An 18,666-nucleotide genomic window follows, 5' to 3' on the forward strand; every position below is an offset into this window, starting at 1 on the left:
TTTGCCGTAGGATTTTAGTCTGACAAGACAGAAAGGTTTTCAGGTTGTTCCTGAAAGGGTCTCTCTTCAAATGTCTACAGAGACTCAAGTAACTCTGAACTTAGAACATAGAACACACATACAGTGCAGAAGGAGGCCATTTGGCCTATTGAGTCTGCACTGACCCACTTAAGCCCTCATCTCCAACCTATCCCGGAACCCAATAACCCCTCCTAATCTTTTTGGACACTAAGGGTAATTTAGAATGGCCAATCCACCGAACCTGCACGTCTTTGGACTGTGGGAGGAAACCGGAGCACCCGGAGGAAACCCACGCAGAAACGGGGAGAACGTGCAGACTCCGCACAGACAGTAACCCAGCAGGGAATCGATGCTGGGACCCTGGCACTGTGAAGCCACAGTGCTAACCACTGTGCCACCATGCTGCCCTTCATTCATAAGTGACATTTGAATTGTATTCAGTTGCTCAATTGGAATATATAATGGCAGGTGTAGATAGGGAGTTATAGTTTTTTAAAACTTTCATTTAAGAACTGTTTTAACTGTTAATTGGAAAATTATTACTGTGTTGCTGGTGTGATTGATTCTGTGTTTAAATTAAAGTTTGTTTCAGCATAAAAGACACCTATTGGTCAGTGTTATACCTGTGGCTTAGTAAACTTTCCACACAGTCTTACAAATTGTAAATTGTTGGGATTCTTGTACGGAAGTCTGAATGGAAGACAATGCGGTGGATGTTATCGTCATGAGTTCTAAGAAAGCCTTCAACAAAGTATCATATAAAAAGCTAGTTAACAAAACTAAGGCTCTTTGAATAGGAGGGCCTGTGTCTAATGGGATGAAAATATTGGCTTAAGGACAGAAAGCAGTGAGATGTGGTAGATTGTTGTTTTTCAGATTGGAGGGAGTGATCTTCTCCAACAATCAGTGCTAGGGCGAATGCTTTTTCTTTGCTATGTATAGAATGACTTGGATCTTGGAATACAGAGTAGAGTTTCAAATTTTCCAATGATACCAAACAGAGGAGTTGCAAACTGTGAGGATGATACACAATGGGCTGGATTCTCCGATTAGAGGCTGATTTAGCTCACTCAGCAAAATCGCTGGCTTTTAAAGCAGACCAAGCAGGCCAGCAGCACGGTTCGATTCCCGTACCAGCCTCCCCGGACAGGCACCGTAATGTGGCGACTAGGGGATTTTCACAGTAACTTCATTGAAGCCTACTTGTGACAATAAGCGATTTTCATTTCATTTCATTTGGAGGCTATGTCGGAGGATCCATGGCATTTTATGTGGGAAAAATCGGCGCGACCCCAGCACCGATACTCCGACCGGTGAATGGTCATCAGCTGCACCACCTAAAACGTCCATCCTCCACAACAAAAACGGCTATAGAATTGACGGGTCCGTGGCCATGCGCACGCACGGTGATGACCTGCAGCGTTCGCACCGTACAGCATGACACCGGCCATGTGTGGACCCAACTTGCCAGATAGTGCCCCGCTGGACACCCCATTCGCCACACCCTACCAGTAACCCCCAGCCCTCGCCAAAGCCCCCCCCCCCAGCCAGCAGCACGGCTCCCGCCCGACTGCGGTGGCGCTGGACAGTCCGCAGCCACCAGGCTGGGTTACTGACTGCACGTCAACCACGGTCGGGAACTCGGCCCATCAGGGGGCGGAGCATCGGGGGAGGGCCTTCAGGTGATGCCCTGAGGCCATCCCATGGCGTGCAGCGCGCTCCTCGATGACGCTGTTTTAGAGGGGGTGGAGCTTGTGAAAACAGGCTCCGCCCCCGATTCCATCGTAAAGAGGGATTCTCCACCCGATCACCGATTACGAAATTGGCGTCAGGGAACGGAGAAGCCCGCCCATGACCTGCAACATAACACCAATAGGCTAGCAAAATGGACAAACAAGTGGCAGATTTTTTATAGGGAAGTGTAAGTGATGCATTTTGACAGAGGGGATAGGGGAGCCAATATACACTTAAAGGCGCGGTTCCAAAGAGCATTCAGTGGTGCAGGTGCATTGATCTTTCAAGATTACATGACACCTCGAGAGAGTGGTTAGCAAAGCACGTGGGATCCTGAACTTAATAAATAGAGGTATTCAGTACAAAAGCAGGGAAGTTACACAGTATCTTCATAAGACTCTGGTTACATCCCAACTAGAGAATTGCATCCAGTTCTGGTGGCCACATGCAGGAAGGATGTGAGGGATAGTTGAGAGGGGGCAGAGGAGATTTACAGGAATAGTTTCAGGGATGAGGGATTTTAGTTACAAGGTCAGGTTGAAAAAGTTGGGGTTGTTCTCCTTGGACCAAAAGAGTTTGAGAGGAGATTTAATAGAAGTGTACAAGATTATGAGGGGTCTGGATCAGGTAGACAAGAAAAGCCTTTCTTATCAGCCGATAGTACATGGATGAGGGAACATAGGTTTAAGGGGCTGGATTCTATGTTTTTGGTACTATGTCCCCACGCCGTTGTACAAAATGTGGCCTTTCACGAAAGAAAAACTGGCGTGAAAGAGCCACATATTCGTATTCATGGAGGGGGCTAGCAGTGACCCATCGGGAAGCTCGCAGCTTTTACGGCAAATACAGGGCCCCGCACTCCCAGGTTAGAGGCTGCGCATGTGCATGGCGGTGGTCTCCGGTGGCCGGTCCGTGCTCCATGGCTGACTCAGTCACGGAGCTGGACCTCCCAAGTAGTGCCCCTGATTAGCCGCTCGCCCGATCCTGACCACACGACTAAAAATACCCCGGGCCTGTATGAGGCCCCCTCCCTCTGGCCTCCGATCGGCTCGCCCCCGACCATGGTGGCCGCAGACTGAGTCCGCAGCCGCCACGCGATTATCCCGACTGGCAGGACCACATTAGATCCCTGCCATCGGGACTTTGGCCGGTCGGGGGTGGAGAATGGCGGAGCGGGCCTCTGGCAATGGCCGCAGGTAGGTGATGTGAGGGGCGGTGTACTCTCCAACAATGCCCATTTTTCAGGGCCCGGAAAATCGGGGAACCGGCGCTGGTCCCGATTCCGTGCGGGGAAGTGGATTCTCTGCTCCGGTGCCGGGCACGATTTCGGCGTCTGGTTTTGGGCTCGGGAATGTGAGAAGGAACCTTTTAACGCAGCGAATGTAATGATTTGCAACTCACTGTGCACGAGGGTGGTGGAAGTAGAAACAATCGACAATTTCAAAAGGAAATTAGATGGCTACTTGAAGGAAATACACCTACCAGGCTACAGGGTTTGAGCAAGGGAAGTGAGACTGACTGGATATGTCTTTGGAGGGACGGCATGAGCTCGATGGGTTGAATGGCCTTCTGTGCCATAAGTGACTCTATGTGCATGTGTGGATGTTGGGCAGCGAGAGCAGAATCTAGCTTGGCTGTAGTACTTCCACCGTTACATTAACTGGCAGTGGCACTTGGTTAATGCTCTGGAGCGTTGCCACCACCTGAGAGAATTGAAGGAGCAAAACTCTAAAGTCTTGAAGTGTCGCTAGGTATCGGAAATAGGACCAGGAGAAGGCCATTCAGCCCATCGGGCCTGCTCCACGCCATTCAATATGACCATGGCTGACCATCCACTTCAATGTGTCCATCCATCTTTAGTTTATTCTTTGCCTTTACTTGGCGATGTGCTCTACGAGTAAACCTAAAGCCTAAATTAGAAGGGGTCATCTAGAGAGGTCAAATATGGCATTTCTCAAGCAGCAGGGATCAATCTTCTCTTTTTTAACCTCCGGCCCAAGGGTGAATAAGGCCACAGGTAGTCGGGCTTCAGTAAGTCAAGAGACAGGACAACATTTTACAACAGAAGATACAATCAAAGAAAAAGAAATGAACAGCTTTAGGCAACAATACAAACTGAATGGACTTTAATACTGTTAGTGCCGTAAATTGTAAGTGAATCTACAATGTTTACAAAGTGAGCCGCAATGACATTAAACAATTTGTTAGTTAAATACTTCCGTCCAATTTTTACCATCAGTAGGGCAAGGGAAAAATAGTAAATACATATGTAAAGTGAGGAAAAGGTATTTCAAAATCAGAGCTTAAATTTTATCATGTGAACTTATTTTATGTGGGCAAAATGGCAGCACAATATGCAGGTTTGACAATGCTAAATATTTCTATAGAGTATCACAATACTGGGAATATCTGGGATAGAGGTCTGCATAATTATCTGCATTTGGACTGTAATGCTCCATCCTCATACTGCCCAAACCCTTCCAACTTTTGCAATGCTTGATTTAGACATTTGATTTGAGGAATTTCATTAAACCTATTGCACATCAACATCTCTCAAAACAGCCCCGTATAATAAAAGTAATTCTACAGCCAAAAATATGCAAGTAAGTACCGTCTTCACAGAATGTTCATGGCTTTAACTGTCCCAGGCATAATTGAGCGCATTGGAAAATTGTTTAACGCTTCTTGTCTTTTTCCCAATGACTGATCCAGGCCTAAAGCATGTTACAAGACAGTCTGCACTGGTTGGCATGGTTACGGCGCAGTGGAGGCCATCTGCTGCGGGATGAAGGTCTCGATGCTGCTGTGACTGGGCGATAGCAGGTGGTTGTTGCTGTCTGCTGACTGTGTGTTTTGATACATGACCAGACTGCCTGAGGAGACTGTGAATGAGAAAGGGAAAGAGAATTGTCACAACACTGTCATTCCAGTGGCATAAAGGTAAAGACTCCGGGAAAGATTCTTGTCTTCAGTCTGCCTGGGCCATGGTGTGCTCTATAACCCAGAAGGAAAAAACAGTAAAATGGGGAAATAGGAATACTGGTCCGAACTGTTTTTTTCCTCCTTTAATAGAACCTGCCTGATACGCACTCATTAATTTCAGGGGAAGCAGGTCAGTTTTATAAAGGGCAGATGACAGGCAATAAAGACAACAATCGAGCCCAATCATCTCTTGAGACATGTAGATGGGGATACCCTTGAATTCCTGACTTCTGTTGTGTTATTTGACATCAGTCAGATCAAGCACGTTTCTGCAGCCGAACTCCTTCCAGCGACACCCCCTTCCCCAGCTTAAAGCATGCAGGAGAAGATAGAAAGATTAGTTAGGGTGGAACGGATAGGAGGAGAAATCTGTCACCAGAGTGGAGGGGGGATCTGAAATCTCTGCCTGAATGGATTGGAGAGTCAGAAACCCTCATCACACGTAAAAAGAACATACAAGGCTCCAGATCAATGTTTCTTCTAAGTCAAGTGATTGTGCAGCAACCTAAATGTTTCCACATAGACCAGACACAAGAATGATACCCTTCATGCATGGCCTACACAAAACATGTCAACATCCCACACACATGAATGGATGGGCCGGGTGCAACACAGAAATACTTATAGAGGGGTCACGGACCAAGACCTGAAAGTAGGATCAGGCTGGATCACTTGGCGTCAACCGACAGAGACATGATGGGCCAAATGGGCCTCCTTCTGTTCCAAAATTTCCAATGATTTCTCTGTATGAAAATTGGTCATGGTATGTTGGATTTGGCAGGGACTGTTCTCTACCGTCAAATAGCCCGCCTACGCCATCTACCCTCACCCACATGGATGAACAGTGGAGCATGGCGCTGGTGTCCGTCAAACTTGTCAAGGCAATTGCCAGCTTCAGGAGAGATGGAAATGGATGATTGCTGGATAAAGTTTTTCTGTGTATCTTGCCTTAGCAGGGGTAGGTCACGTGGTGCTAATGATGGCACGAATTACAGTTCATTATGATACATCTCCGGAATATAGGGCGCGATCTACTGGCCACGTCGTGTCCCGAGTCGGGAAACACTCCGCTAAATCCGCCCAAAACGGGACTGTTCTTTTTTCATTATATCGCGTCCACATTTAATTTAGTCAAACGTAAAGCTTCCTTCGTGAATCTGTGAATTAAAACATGATTCTGCTCAGTCTGGTCCTGTGGTTTACACATTATTCCAATTACACATTATTCCACATTAATCCAATCCAATCCAATATTGGCAATGTGGTTGAGGCTCAACTGGCCTCTGAAAGGGCTCAGCAAGCCACTCGGTTTAGGAGCAATTAAGAATGGGCCACAAATGCAGATCTTACCAGTGACACCCACATTCCATGGAAGAATAAAGAAAAAAATATTGTTGAAGCACAGACAAGATGGAACATTACAGCAGGAATTGTAAATATTGTTTACGAATGCACAAGGGTTGGAATAAAGATTGAGTGACAAACATCAAAATATAAGGCTAGAATTTCCGTTCTGGTGACTAAGTGCTGCCGTCTCTGGGGGAGAATCGCGCTAACTGCATATTCCTACTAGGAGTGCCAGCACGTGATGCAAATAGGCCAGCACGCTACCATGTGCACCCCGCCCGCTTCCCGACCCCACTAGCGTCTGATTCGCTGGGGTCAGGATTCGCATTCAGAGACTGAAAAGCTGGAGCAGTTTTTAAAAGCTCCACTCACCACAGACTGTCGTTCTAGCCAAGAGGATGTCAGCGAACAGACCAGCTACAAGGCTCCTGGACTTACTTGTGTAAGTATAGTAGACCTACTTGTGACAATAAGCGATTTTCATTTTTTTTTCATTTCCCTGGGGGAAAGGGTGTCCTCCTCTCCTCAACTGGGTTCAGCGTTCAGTTAATCTCCAAGTCCAGGAACCTTGGAGCTGGTCTTTTCACTGACATCTTCTTGGTGGGGCGGAGTTTCAAGCCCGCTATACTGAACAAGACCTGAGATGAGGTGCAGAGGGTGTCAGTGCTGCCAGCCTCACCAGGAGGACAGGCACGCAGTGCCGTTAGAAGATGAACAACCTCCTTAGAGCAGCTCAGGTGAGTAACCATCTCTGTGCCCCTGGCATCACTCCCGTCCCTCACACTTCACATCTGCCCCCAATCCCCCAGAGGCCAACAACACCCAACCTGCCTGCATCTCCCTTACAACCCACCCTCCACCAAATCCCAACACATGTGTTGCCCTCTTTGGCCAGGAGCTTTGCACACACATGCCACCGCTACAAACCCCGCATAAGATTTGTGTCCCAGCGTCTCACTATGTCCTTTCTGCGTTGCCATGGTTAAAGCGGCCCATAACCACCAGGAGTGGCAGAGGACGGGGGAGGACACCCCAGATATGCAAGTACAGCTGGAGGAGTCCAGCCGCCTTCAGGCATAGGAGATGGTGCTGACAATGCATGGTCCCAGGCCAACACTGAATGGGTGGCGTCCGCAGTGGAAGGCCTGGGAGAAGATGTCAGAGCCATGTGTCAGGACGTTCAAGAATTGGGGCACATTTGCTGCCCAATGCTGAGGCACATGGCAGGAGAGCCCAGTCACTGACGAATATGGGCCCACATGGACATTGCTGCGACAAGAGTTCGGCCCATTCACAAAGGGTCATAGCTGAGGGCATTGAAAGCATTCGCTGAATGCTGAGGGACCATAACCAGACACAGTGGGGCATGTCACAGGCACTGAGAGACATGACACAGTTACAGGAGAACACGACCAAGGCTGTGAGGAACATGTCTTACTCGCTGAGGGTCATGTCTCAGTAACCCTTGCTGAGGGTTCAGATGAGGGTGGGCCTCCAGGGTTGGCTGCGCAGGTAACAGTGGCATCTCTGGATCTCACTCCAGCCACTCCAGATGGCCCGGGGGCCAGCGAGCACGTCAACAGAGGAGAAAGTGATGGGCCCATGGAAATGCCTCCCACAAGGACACTGTCACAAGGCTGCGTTCTTAGCCCCCTACTATACTCCCTATACACACACGACTGTGTGGCAAAAATTTGGCTCCAACTCCATCTGTAAGTTTGCTGATGACAAGACGCAGGATCTTGCACAACGAGGAGTCAGAATACAGGAGGGAGATAGAGAACCTAGTGGAGTGGTGTAACAACAACAATCTCTCCCTCAATGTCAGAAAAACTAAAGAACTGGTCATTGACTTCAGGAAGCAAAGTACTGTCTACACCCCTGTCTGCATCAACCGAGCCGAGGTGGAGATGGTTGACAGCTTCAAATTCCTAGGTGTGCACATCACCAAAAATCTGTCCTGATCCACCCAAGTTAATGCTATGACCAAGAAAGCACAACAGTGCCTATACATTCACAGGAAACTAAGGAAATTCAGCATGTCCACATTGACTCTTATCAGCTTTTACAGATACATCACAGAAAGCATCCTATCTGGCTCCACCACAGCCTGGTATGGCAACTGCTCGCCCAAGACCGTAAGAAACTACAGAGTTGTGAACACCGCCCAGTCCATCACATGAACCTGCCTCCCATCCATTGACTCTAACTACATCTTCCGCTGCCTGGGGAAAATGGGCAGCATAATCAAAGACCCCTCACACCCGGCTTACTCACTCTTCCAACTTCTTCCTTCGGGCAGGATATAAAAAGTCTGAGAACACGCACGAACAGATTCAAAAACAGCTTCTTCCCCACTGTTACCAGACTCCTGAATGACCCTCTTATGGACTGAACTGATCTCTTCATACATCTTCTCTACGGAATAGTAATACACTCCTTTTTAAAAAAAATTTAGAGTACCCGATTATTTTTTTTTCTAATTAAGGGGCAATTTAGCGTGGCCAATCCACCTTACCTGCACATCTTTTGGGTTGTGGAGGTGAGACCCACGCAGACACGGGGCAAATGTATCAGCGGGTCTTGTCCAAGGGACGGAGGACGATGATGACTCGCTGTGAGATGAGCTCTGGTGCTCCACAATCTGACAGTGTCAGACTCCTGTCTTTATGATAACATACTACCGTCCGCCCGGATGATCCATGGAGGCTTATGAAATTATGAGACGTGGTGGTTCAGTTAGGGCACTTGAGAGTTACAAGTTAGCTAGGAAGGACCTAAAGAGAGAGCTAAGAAGAGCCAGGAGGGGACATGAGAAGCTTTGGCAGGTAGGATCAAGTATAACCCTAAAGCTTTCTATAGGTATGTCAGGAATAAAAGAATGACTAGGGTAAGAGTAGGGCAGTAGTGGGATGTTGTGTGAGGAGTCCGACGAGATAGGAGAGGAGCTAAATGAGTATTTTTCGTCAGTATTCACATAGGAAAAAGACAATGTTGTCGAGGAGAATACTGAGATACAGGCTACTAGACTAGAAGGGCTTGAGGTACATAAGGAGGAGGTGTTAGCGATTCTGGAAAGTGTTAAAATAGATAAGTCTCCTGGGCTGGATGGGATTTATCCTAGGATTCTCTGGGAAGCTAGGGAGGAGATTGCTGAGCCTTTGGCTTTGATCTTTAAGTCATCTTTGTCTTCAGGAATATTGCCAGAAGACTGGAGGATAGCAAATGTGGTCCCCTTGTTTAAGAAGGGGAGTAGAGACAACCCCGGTAACTATAGACCAGTAAGCCTTACTTCTGTTGTGGGCAAGGTCTTGGAAAGGTTTATAAGAGATAGGATGTATAATCATCTGGAAAGGTAATTTGATTAGAGATAGTCAACATGGTTTTGTGAAGGGTAGGTCGTGCCTCACAGACCTTATTGAGTTCTTTGAGAAGGTGACCAAACAGGTGGATGAGGGTAAAGCAGTTGTTGTGGTGTATATGGATTTCAGTAAAGCGTTTGATAAGGTTCCCCACGGTAGGCTATTGCAGAAAATACGGAGGCATGGGATTCAGGGTGATTTAGCAGTTTGGATCAGAAATTGGCTAGCTGGAAGAAGACAAAGGGTGGTAGTTGATGGGAAATGTTCAGACAGGTGTCCAGTTACTAGTGATGTACCACAAGGATCTGTTTTGGGGCCACTGCTTTTTGTCATTTTTATATATGACCTGGAGGAGGGTGTAGAAGGATGGGTGAGTAAATTTGCAGATGACACTAAAGTCGGTGGAGTTGTGGACAGTGCAGAAGGATGTTACAAGTTACAGAGGGACATAGATAAGCTGCACAGCTGGGCTGAGAGGTGGCAAATGGCGTTTAATGCAGAAAAGTGTGAGGTGATTCATTTTGGAAGAAATAACAGGAAGACAGAGTACAGGGCTAATGGTAAGATTCTTGGTAGTGTGGACGAGCAGAGAGATCTCGGTGTGCATGTATATAGATCCCTGAAAGTTGCCACCCAGGTTGAGAGGGTTGTTAAGAAGGGGTATAGTGTGTTAGCTTTTATTGGTAGAGGAATTGAGTTTCGGAGCCATGAGGTCATGTTGCAGTTGTACATAACTCTGGTGCGGCTGCATTTGGAGTATTGCGTGCAGTTCTGGTCGCCGCATTATAGGAAGGATGTGGAAGCATTGGAAAGGATGCAGAGGAGATTTACCAGGGTGTTGCCTGGTATGGAGGGAAGATCTTATGAGGAAAGGCTGAGGGACTTGAGGCTGTTTTCGTTAGAGAGAAGAAGGTTAAGAGGTGACTTAATTGAGGCATACAAGGTGATCAGAGGATTAGATAGGGTGGACAGTGAAAGCCTTTTTCCTCGGATGGTGATGGCGAGCACGAGGGGACATAGCTTTAAATTGAGAGGAGATAGATATAGGACAGATGTCAGCGGTAGGTTCTTTACTCAGAGAGTAGTAAGGGCGTGGAATGCCCTGCCTGCAACAGTAGTGGACTCGCCAACACTAAACGCATTCAAATGGTCATTGGATAGGCATATGGATGATAAGGGAATAGTGTAGATGGGCTTTAGAGGGGTTTCACAGGTTTGCGCAACATCGAGGGCCGAAGGGCCTGTACTGCGCTGTAATAAAAAAAAATGTGTGTGCTGCTGATTCCTTCTCACGGGTCCAAAAATGTTAGGAGGGGGTAGGTGCGGTAGATGGTGAACGGTTAGGGCTCACTCATTGGGGATGCTGTCATGCAGGACGGGCTCACACAGCTGACCCATACCCTGCCACATCTCGGTGGGGGTGTAATTATCATAGAATTTACAGTGCAGAAGGAGGCCATTCGGCCCATCGAGCCTGCACCAGCTCCTGGAAAGAGTACCCTACCCAAGGTTAACACCTCCACCCTATCCCCATAACCCAGTAACCCCACCCAACACTAAGGGCAATTTTGGACACTAAGGGCAATTTATCATGTCCAATTCACCTAACTTGCACATCTTTGGACTGTGGGAGGAAACCGGAGCACCCGGAGGAAACCCACGCAGACACGGGGAGGATGTGCAGACTCCGCATAGTCAGTGACCCAAGCCGGAATCGAACCTGGGACCCTGGAGCTGTGAAGCGAATGTGCTATCCATAATGCTACCGTGAGATATGTGGTTTAGCCTGGATACCGCCAAGGTCAAACAACATCTAAAATCACGGCTGACCCTTAAAAGATGGGCCAGTGGTTAAAGGGCATCTGGTGTCTCTGGGGGAAGTGCTTGTACAATGAGTCCGGGCTTCAGGGCAGGAAGAAATAATCTTTTACAATATTTTTTGTTTAAAAGAAAGGGAGAGGAAAATGTATGAAAAAATCCTTTAAATGCGGCCCAAGCAAAGCTTTTATTCTTTGAGTGAGATCATCCTTCTTGTTGCTAATTTTAACAAGACAAACAGCTTGTGGTTACAATGAACCTTCAGCAGGAGCTGGGAAAAGGGATAAGACCTGGTTCAGTTCATTCAGTCACATTGCCTCCAGCAGCTACTGTTAAATTGGGATTGAGTTTAACAGAGCAGCCCTGCTTTAACATAGCCAAGGGAGGCACATTACATATTCTTTAAGCATTTGTTTGCTAACATTACATCAGTCTCTTCTAGGTTCCAGAATGTATATTGTGATTAATATGAAATCTAGGTTATTTTTCAAATGTATTACTGTCTTCTGTGTTCGACAGGAGATTAGTCTCCTGTCTACCACACCTGGCTGACTTGTGTTTGCCTGCTCAATAGTTGTGGGGGTGGGAGCAGCCCAGGGTGGAGTCTTCCTCTCTCTCTCTCTCCCCGAACCGTACATAGTTTACACTCAGCATTCCCATGGTGCATGCAGCGGCAGTCAAGAACTCAGTGGGTATGAGATCACCAGCACAAACTCATGTGCGAGTCCTCCGTGCTGTGACAAGACAGGACACCATGAGGATTAAACAGCCTGATAAACTACAGGCGTGGGGCTGAGAGGTTGGTTTGAGCTGAACACAGCCATTAATGCAGATTCCAGCCCTTCAAAGCCAAACGCAGTGAATTTTCCAATAATCTGCTTTGGCCTTCTGTTGAATGCACATTGGGAAGTTCCACATGGCACATGGTTCTCCATCCATTTCATAACCGGTATTGCAGTCAGAAAAATGGCCCTGATTAAGTGGTTTTATTTTTATTCTGATTTCATTCACAGTGGTTCTTCCAGCTAGTGCATCACATTAGGCAATAGATTCAATCTTCTGATTCACTGCATGTGCTGGAAGAATAAGTACCAAAATCATTTGTTAACAGGCAGGCTTACAAAGAAGGGTGACAGCCCAGCACCAGGAGGGAGCAGCATTGCACTTTGCATTCAGTCCTTAAAGATGTGTGACTTGAAAAATAATGTATTACTGGCAGCTTACATAATTTACGATTAAGAGACCCTTGACTATACTAACTCTGCTATATCTCCATCCTACAGCTCGTGTGGGTTACTAAGAGTGGTGGGTTTGCTTACGCTTGCAATGTCATTCTATTCAGAGCACATAAGAAATTTTCTCTCCCTGTTCCTGTCAGAATTTTGCAAATGGATTTGTGAGGATTTTACCCTGCTCACTAATTCGAACAAAATTGTAAATGCGATTGTTGGTGATGCATTGGTAATTGTACTCGGAATACCAAGATCTTCAATAATATATTTACAATGAGGTAAATTTTCAGCTTGCTATCCTGGGGTAAAACTGGCATTAGAGACCGACAGTCCTTCATGAAAAGGGCCCAATTTTCACTTCCACTGGTTTTGAGTGATGATATTTTTTCAAAGCAAAGTTGCTGCTTGAAAAAGGTGAATATTGAAGGACATAGTGTGAGAGTGGGATGAGACAAGGTGGTTTACATGAGGAAAATCACACATCATCTAGCTGAAAGTCTTCGTCCGTGAATTGGCATAATCATAAGGGAATACTGAGTGTTCAGCACTGTTTCGGTACTGGAATGTTGCGCTAGTTCAGTCAGCAGTGAGGAAATTTACATCCGAGTTCATCAAACTCAGAAACATTTCTATGATGGTGGTATAATTTCCAATCGGAAAGCACACTAACCTGTCCCTAGGTAACTCATTACAATGAGTTAGTATTAAATATCAAAATACTCATGTCATAAATCCTTAAGGCATCGCCAATTTCCTTCACTCGCCATTGGTGGCCATGTCTTCAGATTTCTATGATGTGGAGATGCCGGCGTTGGACTGGGGTGAGCACAGTAAGAAGTCTTACAACACCAGGTTAAAGTCCAACAGGTTTGTTTCAAACACGAGCTTTCGGAGCACGGCTCCTTCTTCAGGTGAAGAAGGAGCCGTGCTCCGAAAGCTCGTGTTTGAAACAAACCTGTTGGACTTTAACCTGGTTCAGATTTCTAGGCATTAGACTTTGGTTTTCCCTCCCTAAATGTTTCTGGCTATACCACTTCCTTTAAGGGAAACTCCTTAAAATTGATCCCTTTGAACAAGCCTTTGGTCATCAATCTCAATATCTCAGTGTCAGATTTGTCTGTGTTCAATTGAGTGTATAATCATAAGGTTCATACACCACTCGAGCCTCTGTAAATATGAACCACTCATTTGTCTAAGTGGGTTAGTTTAATTCCTCATTATTCACTCTATGCTGGACTCTAGCCAGGGTAAATGTCTTGACGTGGCCCTGTCCTTCATGAAATTCGTTTTTACACACCAGTTGCATTTAAATTTCTATGTGGGAAAATTTCCCCACTGCCTCTGTAAGTTTGTTCAGCTGAGCTGTACAGATCAGATTTAAACCCCGGTCTGCGCTGAGCTGGCAAGGCCCACCATTATAGAGTCTGATGGCCCCTCAGCGGCTGTCTCCTTCAACTGCTGCCGTCTTTAAGTTTCAGTTGTGCATTCTGAAGATTGTGGATACGACAACTGCTGTGCTAGTGGTGGAGAGAATGGGTATTAAGTTCAGTTCCAGATGCATCCACCAAGCATTGGCGATGTCAAGTGTTGAGTGTTGAATATTCCCTCACACTACTGATTTGAACCGTGCAGCTGGTGCAGAGGCATTGAGGGGTTGGGAGGTGAGCCACTTGCTGCATAGGTTTTTGCTGCTATGGGCAGCACGGTGGCGTAGTGATTAGCATTGCTGCATCATGGCGCCAAGGTCCCAGGTTCGATCCCAGCTCTGGGTCACTGTCCATGTGGAGTTTACACATTCTCCCCATGTTTGTGTGGGTTTCGCCCCACAACCCAAAGATGTGCAGGGTAGGTGGATTGGCCATGCTAAATTGCCCCTTAATTGGAAAAAATGAATTGGGTACTCTGAATTTATTTTAAAAAGGTTTTTGCTGCTCTTATATTGGTATGGCTATGCCTAGTCTAGTTAAGGATATTGATCATGTGTATCTTATTAATGGTAATGCTGTTGAACGGCAGAGACGAGTGGTTAGGTCTTCTCTTCTTGGAGATGGTCATTACTGTGCACAAATATTATCTGATGCCCAAAGCCTGTCTGCCATTTACAAGGTCCCACACCTCCGTGTCACGTGAGGGAGATATTAGGAAATTGGGTCCAGAAATGAGACCCCAATGTAGAAGGCAATTTAGAGGTTAAATAGACTGAGGAAAAGAAACCTGCTAGCAGAGAGTCAGAAGGATACGCCTATACCTGGGTAATATCCATTGTCCCAGTCAGACTTAAACTGGTTCGTGGGAATACACAGGATGCCCCAGATCCATTGTTATTCAGGACATTCCTGTCTGACCCGCTATTATATTATAGAGCCTGATGGCCTCTTTGTCCATCAGTGGGAGGTTAGCTACATATCAGTAGCATGGCTCTGTTCTTTTGTATCAATGGCAGTGGACAATCAAACAGCCAAAGTTAACGCTGATGGGTTCAAGCCTGCAAACCCCAGCAGAGAGCCTTTGTTTGGTAATAATAATCTTTATTGTCACAAGTAGGCTTACATTAACGCAGCAATGATGTTACTGTGAAAAGCCCCTAGTCACCACATTCTGGCGCCTGTTCGGGAACACAGAGGGAGAATTCAGAATGTCCAAATTACCTAACGCACGTCGTTTGGGATTTGTGGGAGGGAACTGGAGGAAACCCACACATACGGGAGAACGTGCAGATTCCACACAGACAGTGACCCAAGCCGGGAATCAAACCTGAGACCCTGGAGCTGCGAAGCAACAGTGCTACCCTCTGTGCTACCATACTGCCCCAGGGGCTTAGAGAGTGAGAATGAAAGAATCTACTATTGAACAGGTACAGGAGAAGGCTTCAGCAATCCACTGAGAAGGTCATGAAAGTTGCCACCAAGGCAGGCTTTAGAAATAGGGGCCGGGATTCTCCCCTACCCGGCGGGGCGGGGGGTCCCAGTGTGTCGGAGTGGCGTGAACCCGGGCCACCAATCCCGCCGGTCAGGTAGGTGGTTTAAACCACGCCGGCGGGAGAGGCCTGTCAGCGGCGGGACTTCGGCCCATCGCAGGGCGGAGAATCGCCGCGGGGTACCGCCGAATATCTGAGAGCGGAGAATTCGGAACACGGCAGGGGCGGGATTGACGCCGGCCCCGGGGGGGGGGGGGGGGGGGGGGGGGGGAGAGTCGGAGAATTCCGTCCCAGGTTCAGAACGATTGCCCATACCAGAAGAAAAATTCCTTCATTAATGCATGTATTGCCTTTGTCTGTCTGTGAAAGTGACATGCGAGCTGTATGTTGTTACTGTGTTATTTAATGGGAATTGGTGTGTTAAAGTTAAGAAACTGCATGTAATCTGTTATTGTTAGGGTTTTAAAATTAAGTTTGTTTTTAAAATAACCAAGCCCTATTTCATATATTGGGTGGGATTTAACTGAATGGAAACAAAGTCCCATGGTGAGCACTTTTAGTTGTGTGTTTCCTGGTGCTCGCAGCACCAAGATACACAACAGTATAAAGTGGCACCCGGGTTAGATAGGGGGCCTCAGCAGGGAATGCGTGGCTGAGGCCACACATAGCCCCATTTTGTGCACTGAAGAGCTCCACTTGCCGGAACTCCTGTGTAGCGAGAGATCGGGACGCCATCTTTAAATGATGTCCCAATCTCCAGAGCCCCCGAAGGGACCCGCGAACACCCCAAAGCCACAACGCACTATGGAAGATGGTTCTCGGCACCCACACACTGACCCAACACCTGCGCAGGGCACCCTCAATTGCCGCTGCACAAAGAATGCCAACATGGAACCTTGGCAGTGCCACTGTGGCATCTTGGCAGTGCACCTGGGCACCTTGTCAGTGCCAGGGTGACACCCAGTTGGCACTGCCAGGATGGCAGTGCCAGGTTGCCTGGGGTACACCAGTAATTCCTGGGTATCACCCTGTCCAAAGGACATGCACCTGGGTATTAGTCAGAAGCTTTTTCCCAGGGTAAAGGGGTCAATTACTAGGGGGCATAGGTTTAAAGTGCGAGGGGCAAGGTTTAGAGGAGATGTAAGAGGCAAGTTTTTTTACACGGAGGGTAGTGGGTGCCTGGAACCCGTTACCGGAGGCAGCGCAGGCCCTAGGGTTGCTGGCGCCCCGGGCAAGCTGAACTTCGGCGCCCTTCGGGGGGGGGGGGGGCGGGGGGGGGGGGGGCAGGGCCGGAGTGACCACCGGCGAGCCTGGATCCATCCGCCATGTTTGTGCGGGGCGGCCTGAGGGAGGGCGGCCACCGCGCATGCGCTGGTTGGCACCGGCCCAACTGCGCCTGCACGGGACCCGAGTCTTTTACGCGGCGCCCCTAGCACATGGCGCCCCGGGCAACTGCCCGAGTTGCCGGTACCTTGAGCCGGCCCTGACCGGAGGAGGTGGTGGAAGCAGGGACGATAGTGATGTTTAAGGGGCATCTTGACAAATACATGAATAGGATGGGAATAGAGGGATACGGACCCCGGAGGTGAAGAAGATTTTAGTTTAGACGGGCAGCATGGTCGCCATAGGCTTGGAGGGCTGAAGGGCCTGTTCCTGTGCTGCACTTTTCTTTGTTCTTTGTGTACCTCCGATCCGCTGGGAAACCCCCACAATTGCCGTTCCTTCTGGTCCCCGTTTGTGGAGACCAGTACGGAACGGCGCTCGACTGTGGTCTCCAAGGCAAAGGGGAAGAATCCCAATTCCTCGGGCATCTCCGGAATCTGCCTAAAAGTGATCCTGCCCACAATGGGAGGGATGTACAACGCAATGTCTCACAAGATCACGTTAGACCTCACAAGATGTTGCGAGCTGGGTAGATCCTGGGAGTGGGGTCTCCCAGCTTCTATGAGCCGTTCGATTGCACCCGTTATCACTCCTGGAACGAATTTCCACCGCCTTAAAACTTAAAATATTACGGCTCTAGTTCATTAACACCTGGATGAATGCAGCTCCAACAACACGCAAGGAGCTCGACACCATCCAGGACAAAGCAGCCCGCTTGATTGCTCCTCCTTCCACAAACATTCAGTCTACCACCGATGAACAGTGGCAGCTGTGTGTACCATCTACATGATGCACTGCAGTAGCTCAACAGCACCGTCTAAACACACGATCAGTATCATCTAGAAGGACAAGAACAGCAGATACCTGGAACCCCACCACTTGGAGGTTCCCCTCTAAGCCACTCACCACCCTGATTTCGAAATATATCGCCGCTCCTTCACTGTTGCTGGGTCAAAATCCTAGAATTTCCTCTCTAGGGGCTGGTTTAGCTCAGTGGGCTAGACAGCTGGTTTGTGATGCAGAACAAGGCCAGCAGCGCGGGTTCAATTCCCGTACCAGCTAAGAGAATTCTGAATTCCCTAACAGCACTGTGAGTGCACCTACACCTCAGGGACTACAGTGGTTCAATAAGGCAGCTTGCTACCACCTTCTCAAGGGCAACTAGAAGTGGGTAATAAATACTGGCCTAGCCAGCGATGCCCACTGGGCATAAAATATGAATTTTAAAGAATGCTTTCCAGCCCAACCCTGCATACTGTCCAAGGCTTCATATAGGTTGTCATGTAATTCATTCATAGGATATGGACTTTGCTGATAAAGAATTTATTTCCCACCTGTAACTGTCCTTGAGAAGGTGATGACAAGCTACCTTCGTGACAACTGAGTGGCTTCCTTGGCATTTCAGAGGGCAGTTAACAGTGCGTGGAGTCACGTATTTGGGCCAGACCGGGGAAGGAAGGCAGATTTCCTTTCCTGATCAGGGTGAGAATGATCTTCCAGTCCTGGGTTATTCCATATCCCCAGTGGCAGCGAGCACGTGTGACTGAGAGCCCAAGGTGTGTTTTAACAAGCCACAGTACCACAGCGCACTCTCAGGGAAAATTTGTTTTCAGGAATGTCGCACTTATTTATGTATCGTATTTTCTTCTTTGCAACAGAAAAAACATTTCATTCATCAGATAAAATTGTGTGGAAGTTTATAGAACAAAATTGGATGTCACAAGAAAACGTCTGTCATCCCATTACAATCTTTCATGCATCTTCTTGCTTCCAGCATTTCTTCTGGTAATGTATTTTCTCAATATCCTTAAAGTCAGTGCTTCCCCAAACTTCTCCATCTTGCTTCTCCAAATTTCCAAGCTGCATTCCC

The 18,666-nt window shown here is 47.7% G+C and overlaps 1 protein-coding gene across 3 annotated transcripts in view; it reads right to left on the reverse strand.

The window, feature by feature from the left end:
* Positions 1-3,859: 3,859 nt before the first annotated feature.
* Positions 3,860-18,666, reverse strand: part of hnf1a (HNF1 homeobox a) — a 272,346-nt gene continuing 257,539 nt past the window's right edge. For all 3 annotated transcript variants that reach the window (XM_038791553.1, XM_038791567.1, XM_038791560.1), the window contains exon 10: positions 3,860-4,637. In XM_038791553.1, coding sequence (XP_038647481.1) covers positions 4,510-4,637 — 128 coding nt within the window. In that variant the 3' untranslated portion in view covers positions 3,860-4,509. The remainder of the gene's footprint in view (positions 4,638-18,666) is intronic.

This window comes from Scyliorhinus canicula, chromosome 1 (assembly GCF_902713615.1).
Source record: "Scyliorhinus canicula chromosome 1, sScyCan1.1, whole genome shotgun sequence".
Lineage (NCBI taxonomy): Eukaryota > Metazoa > Chordata > Chondrichthyes > Carcharhiniformes > Scyliorhinidae > Scyliorhinus > Scyliorhinus canicula.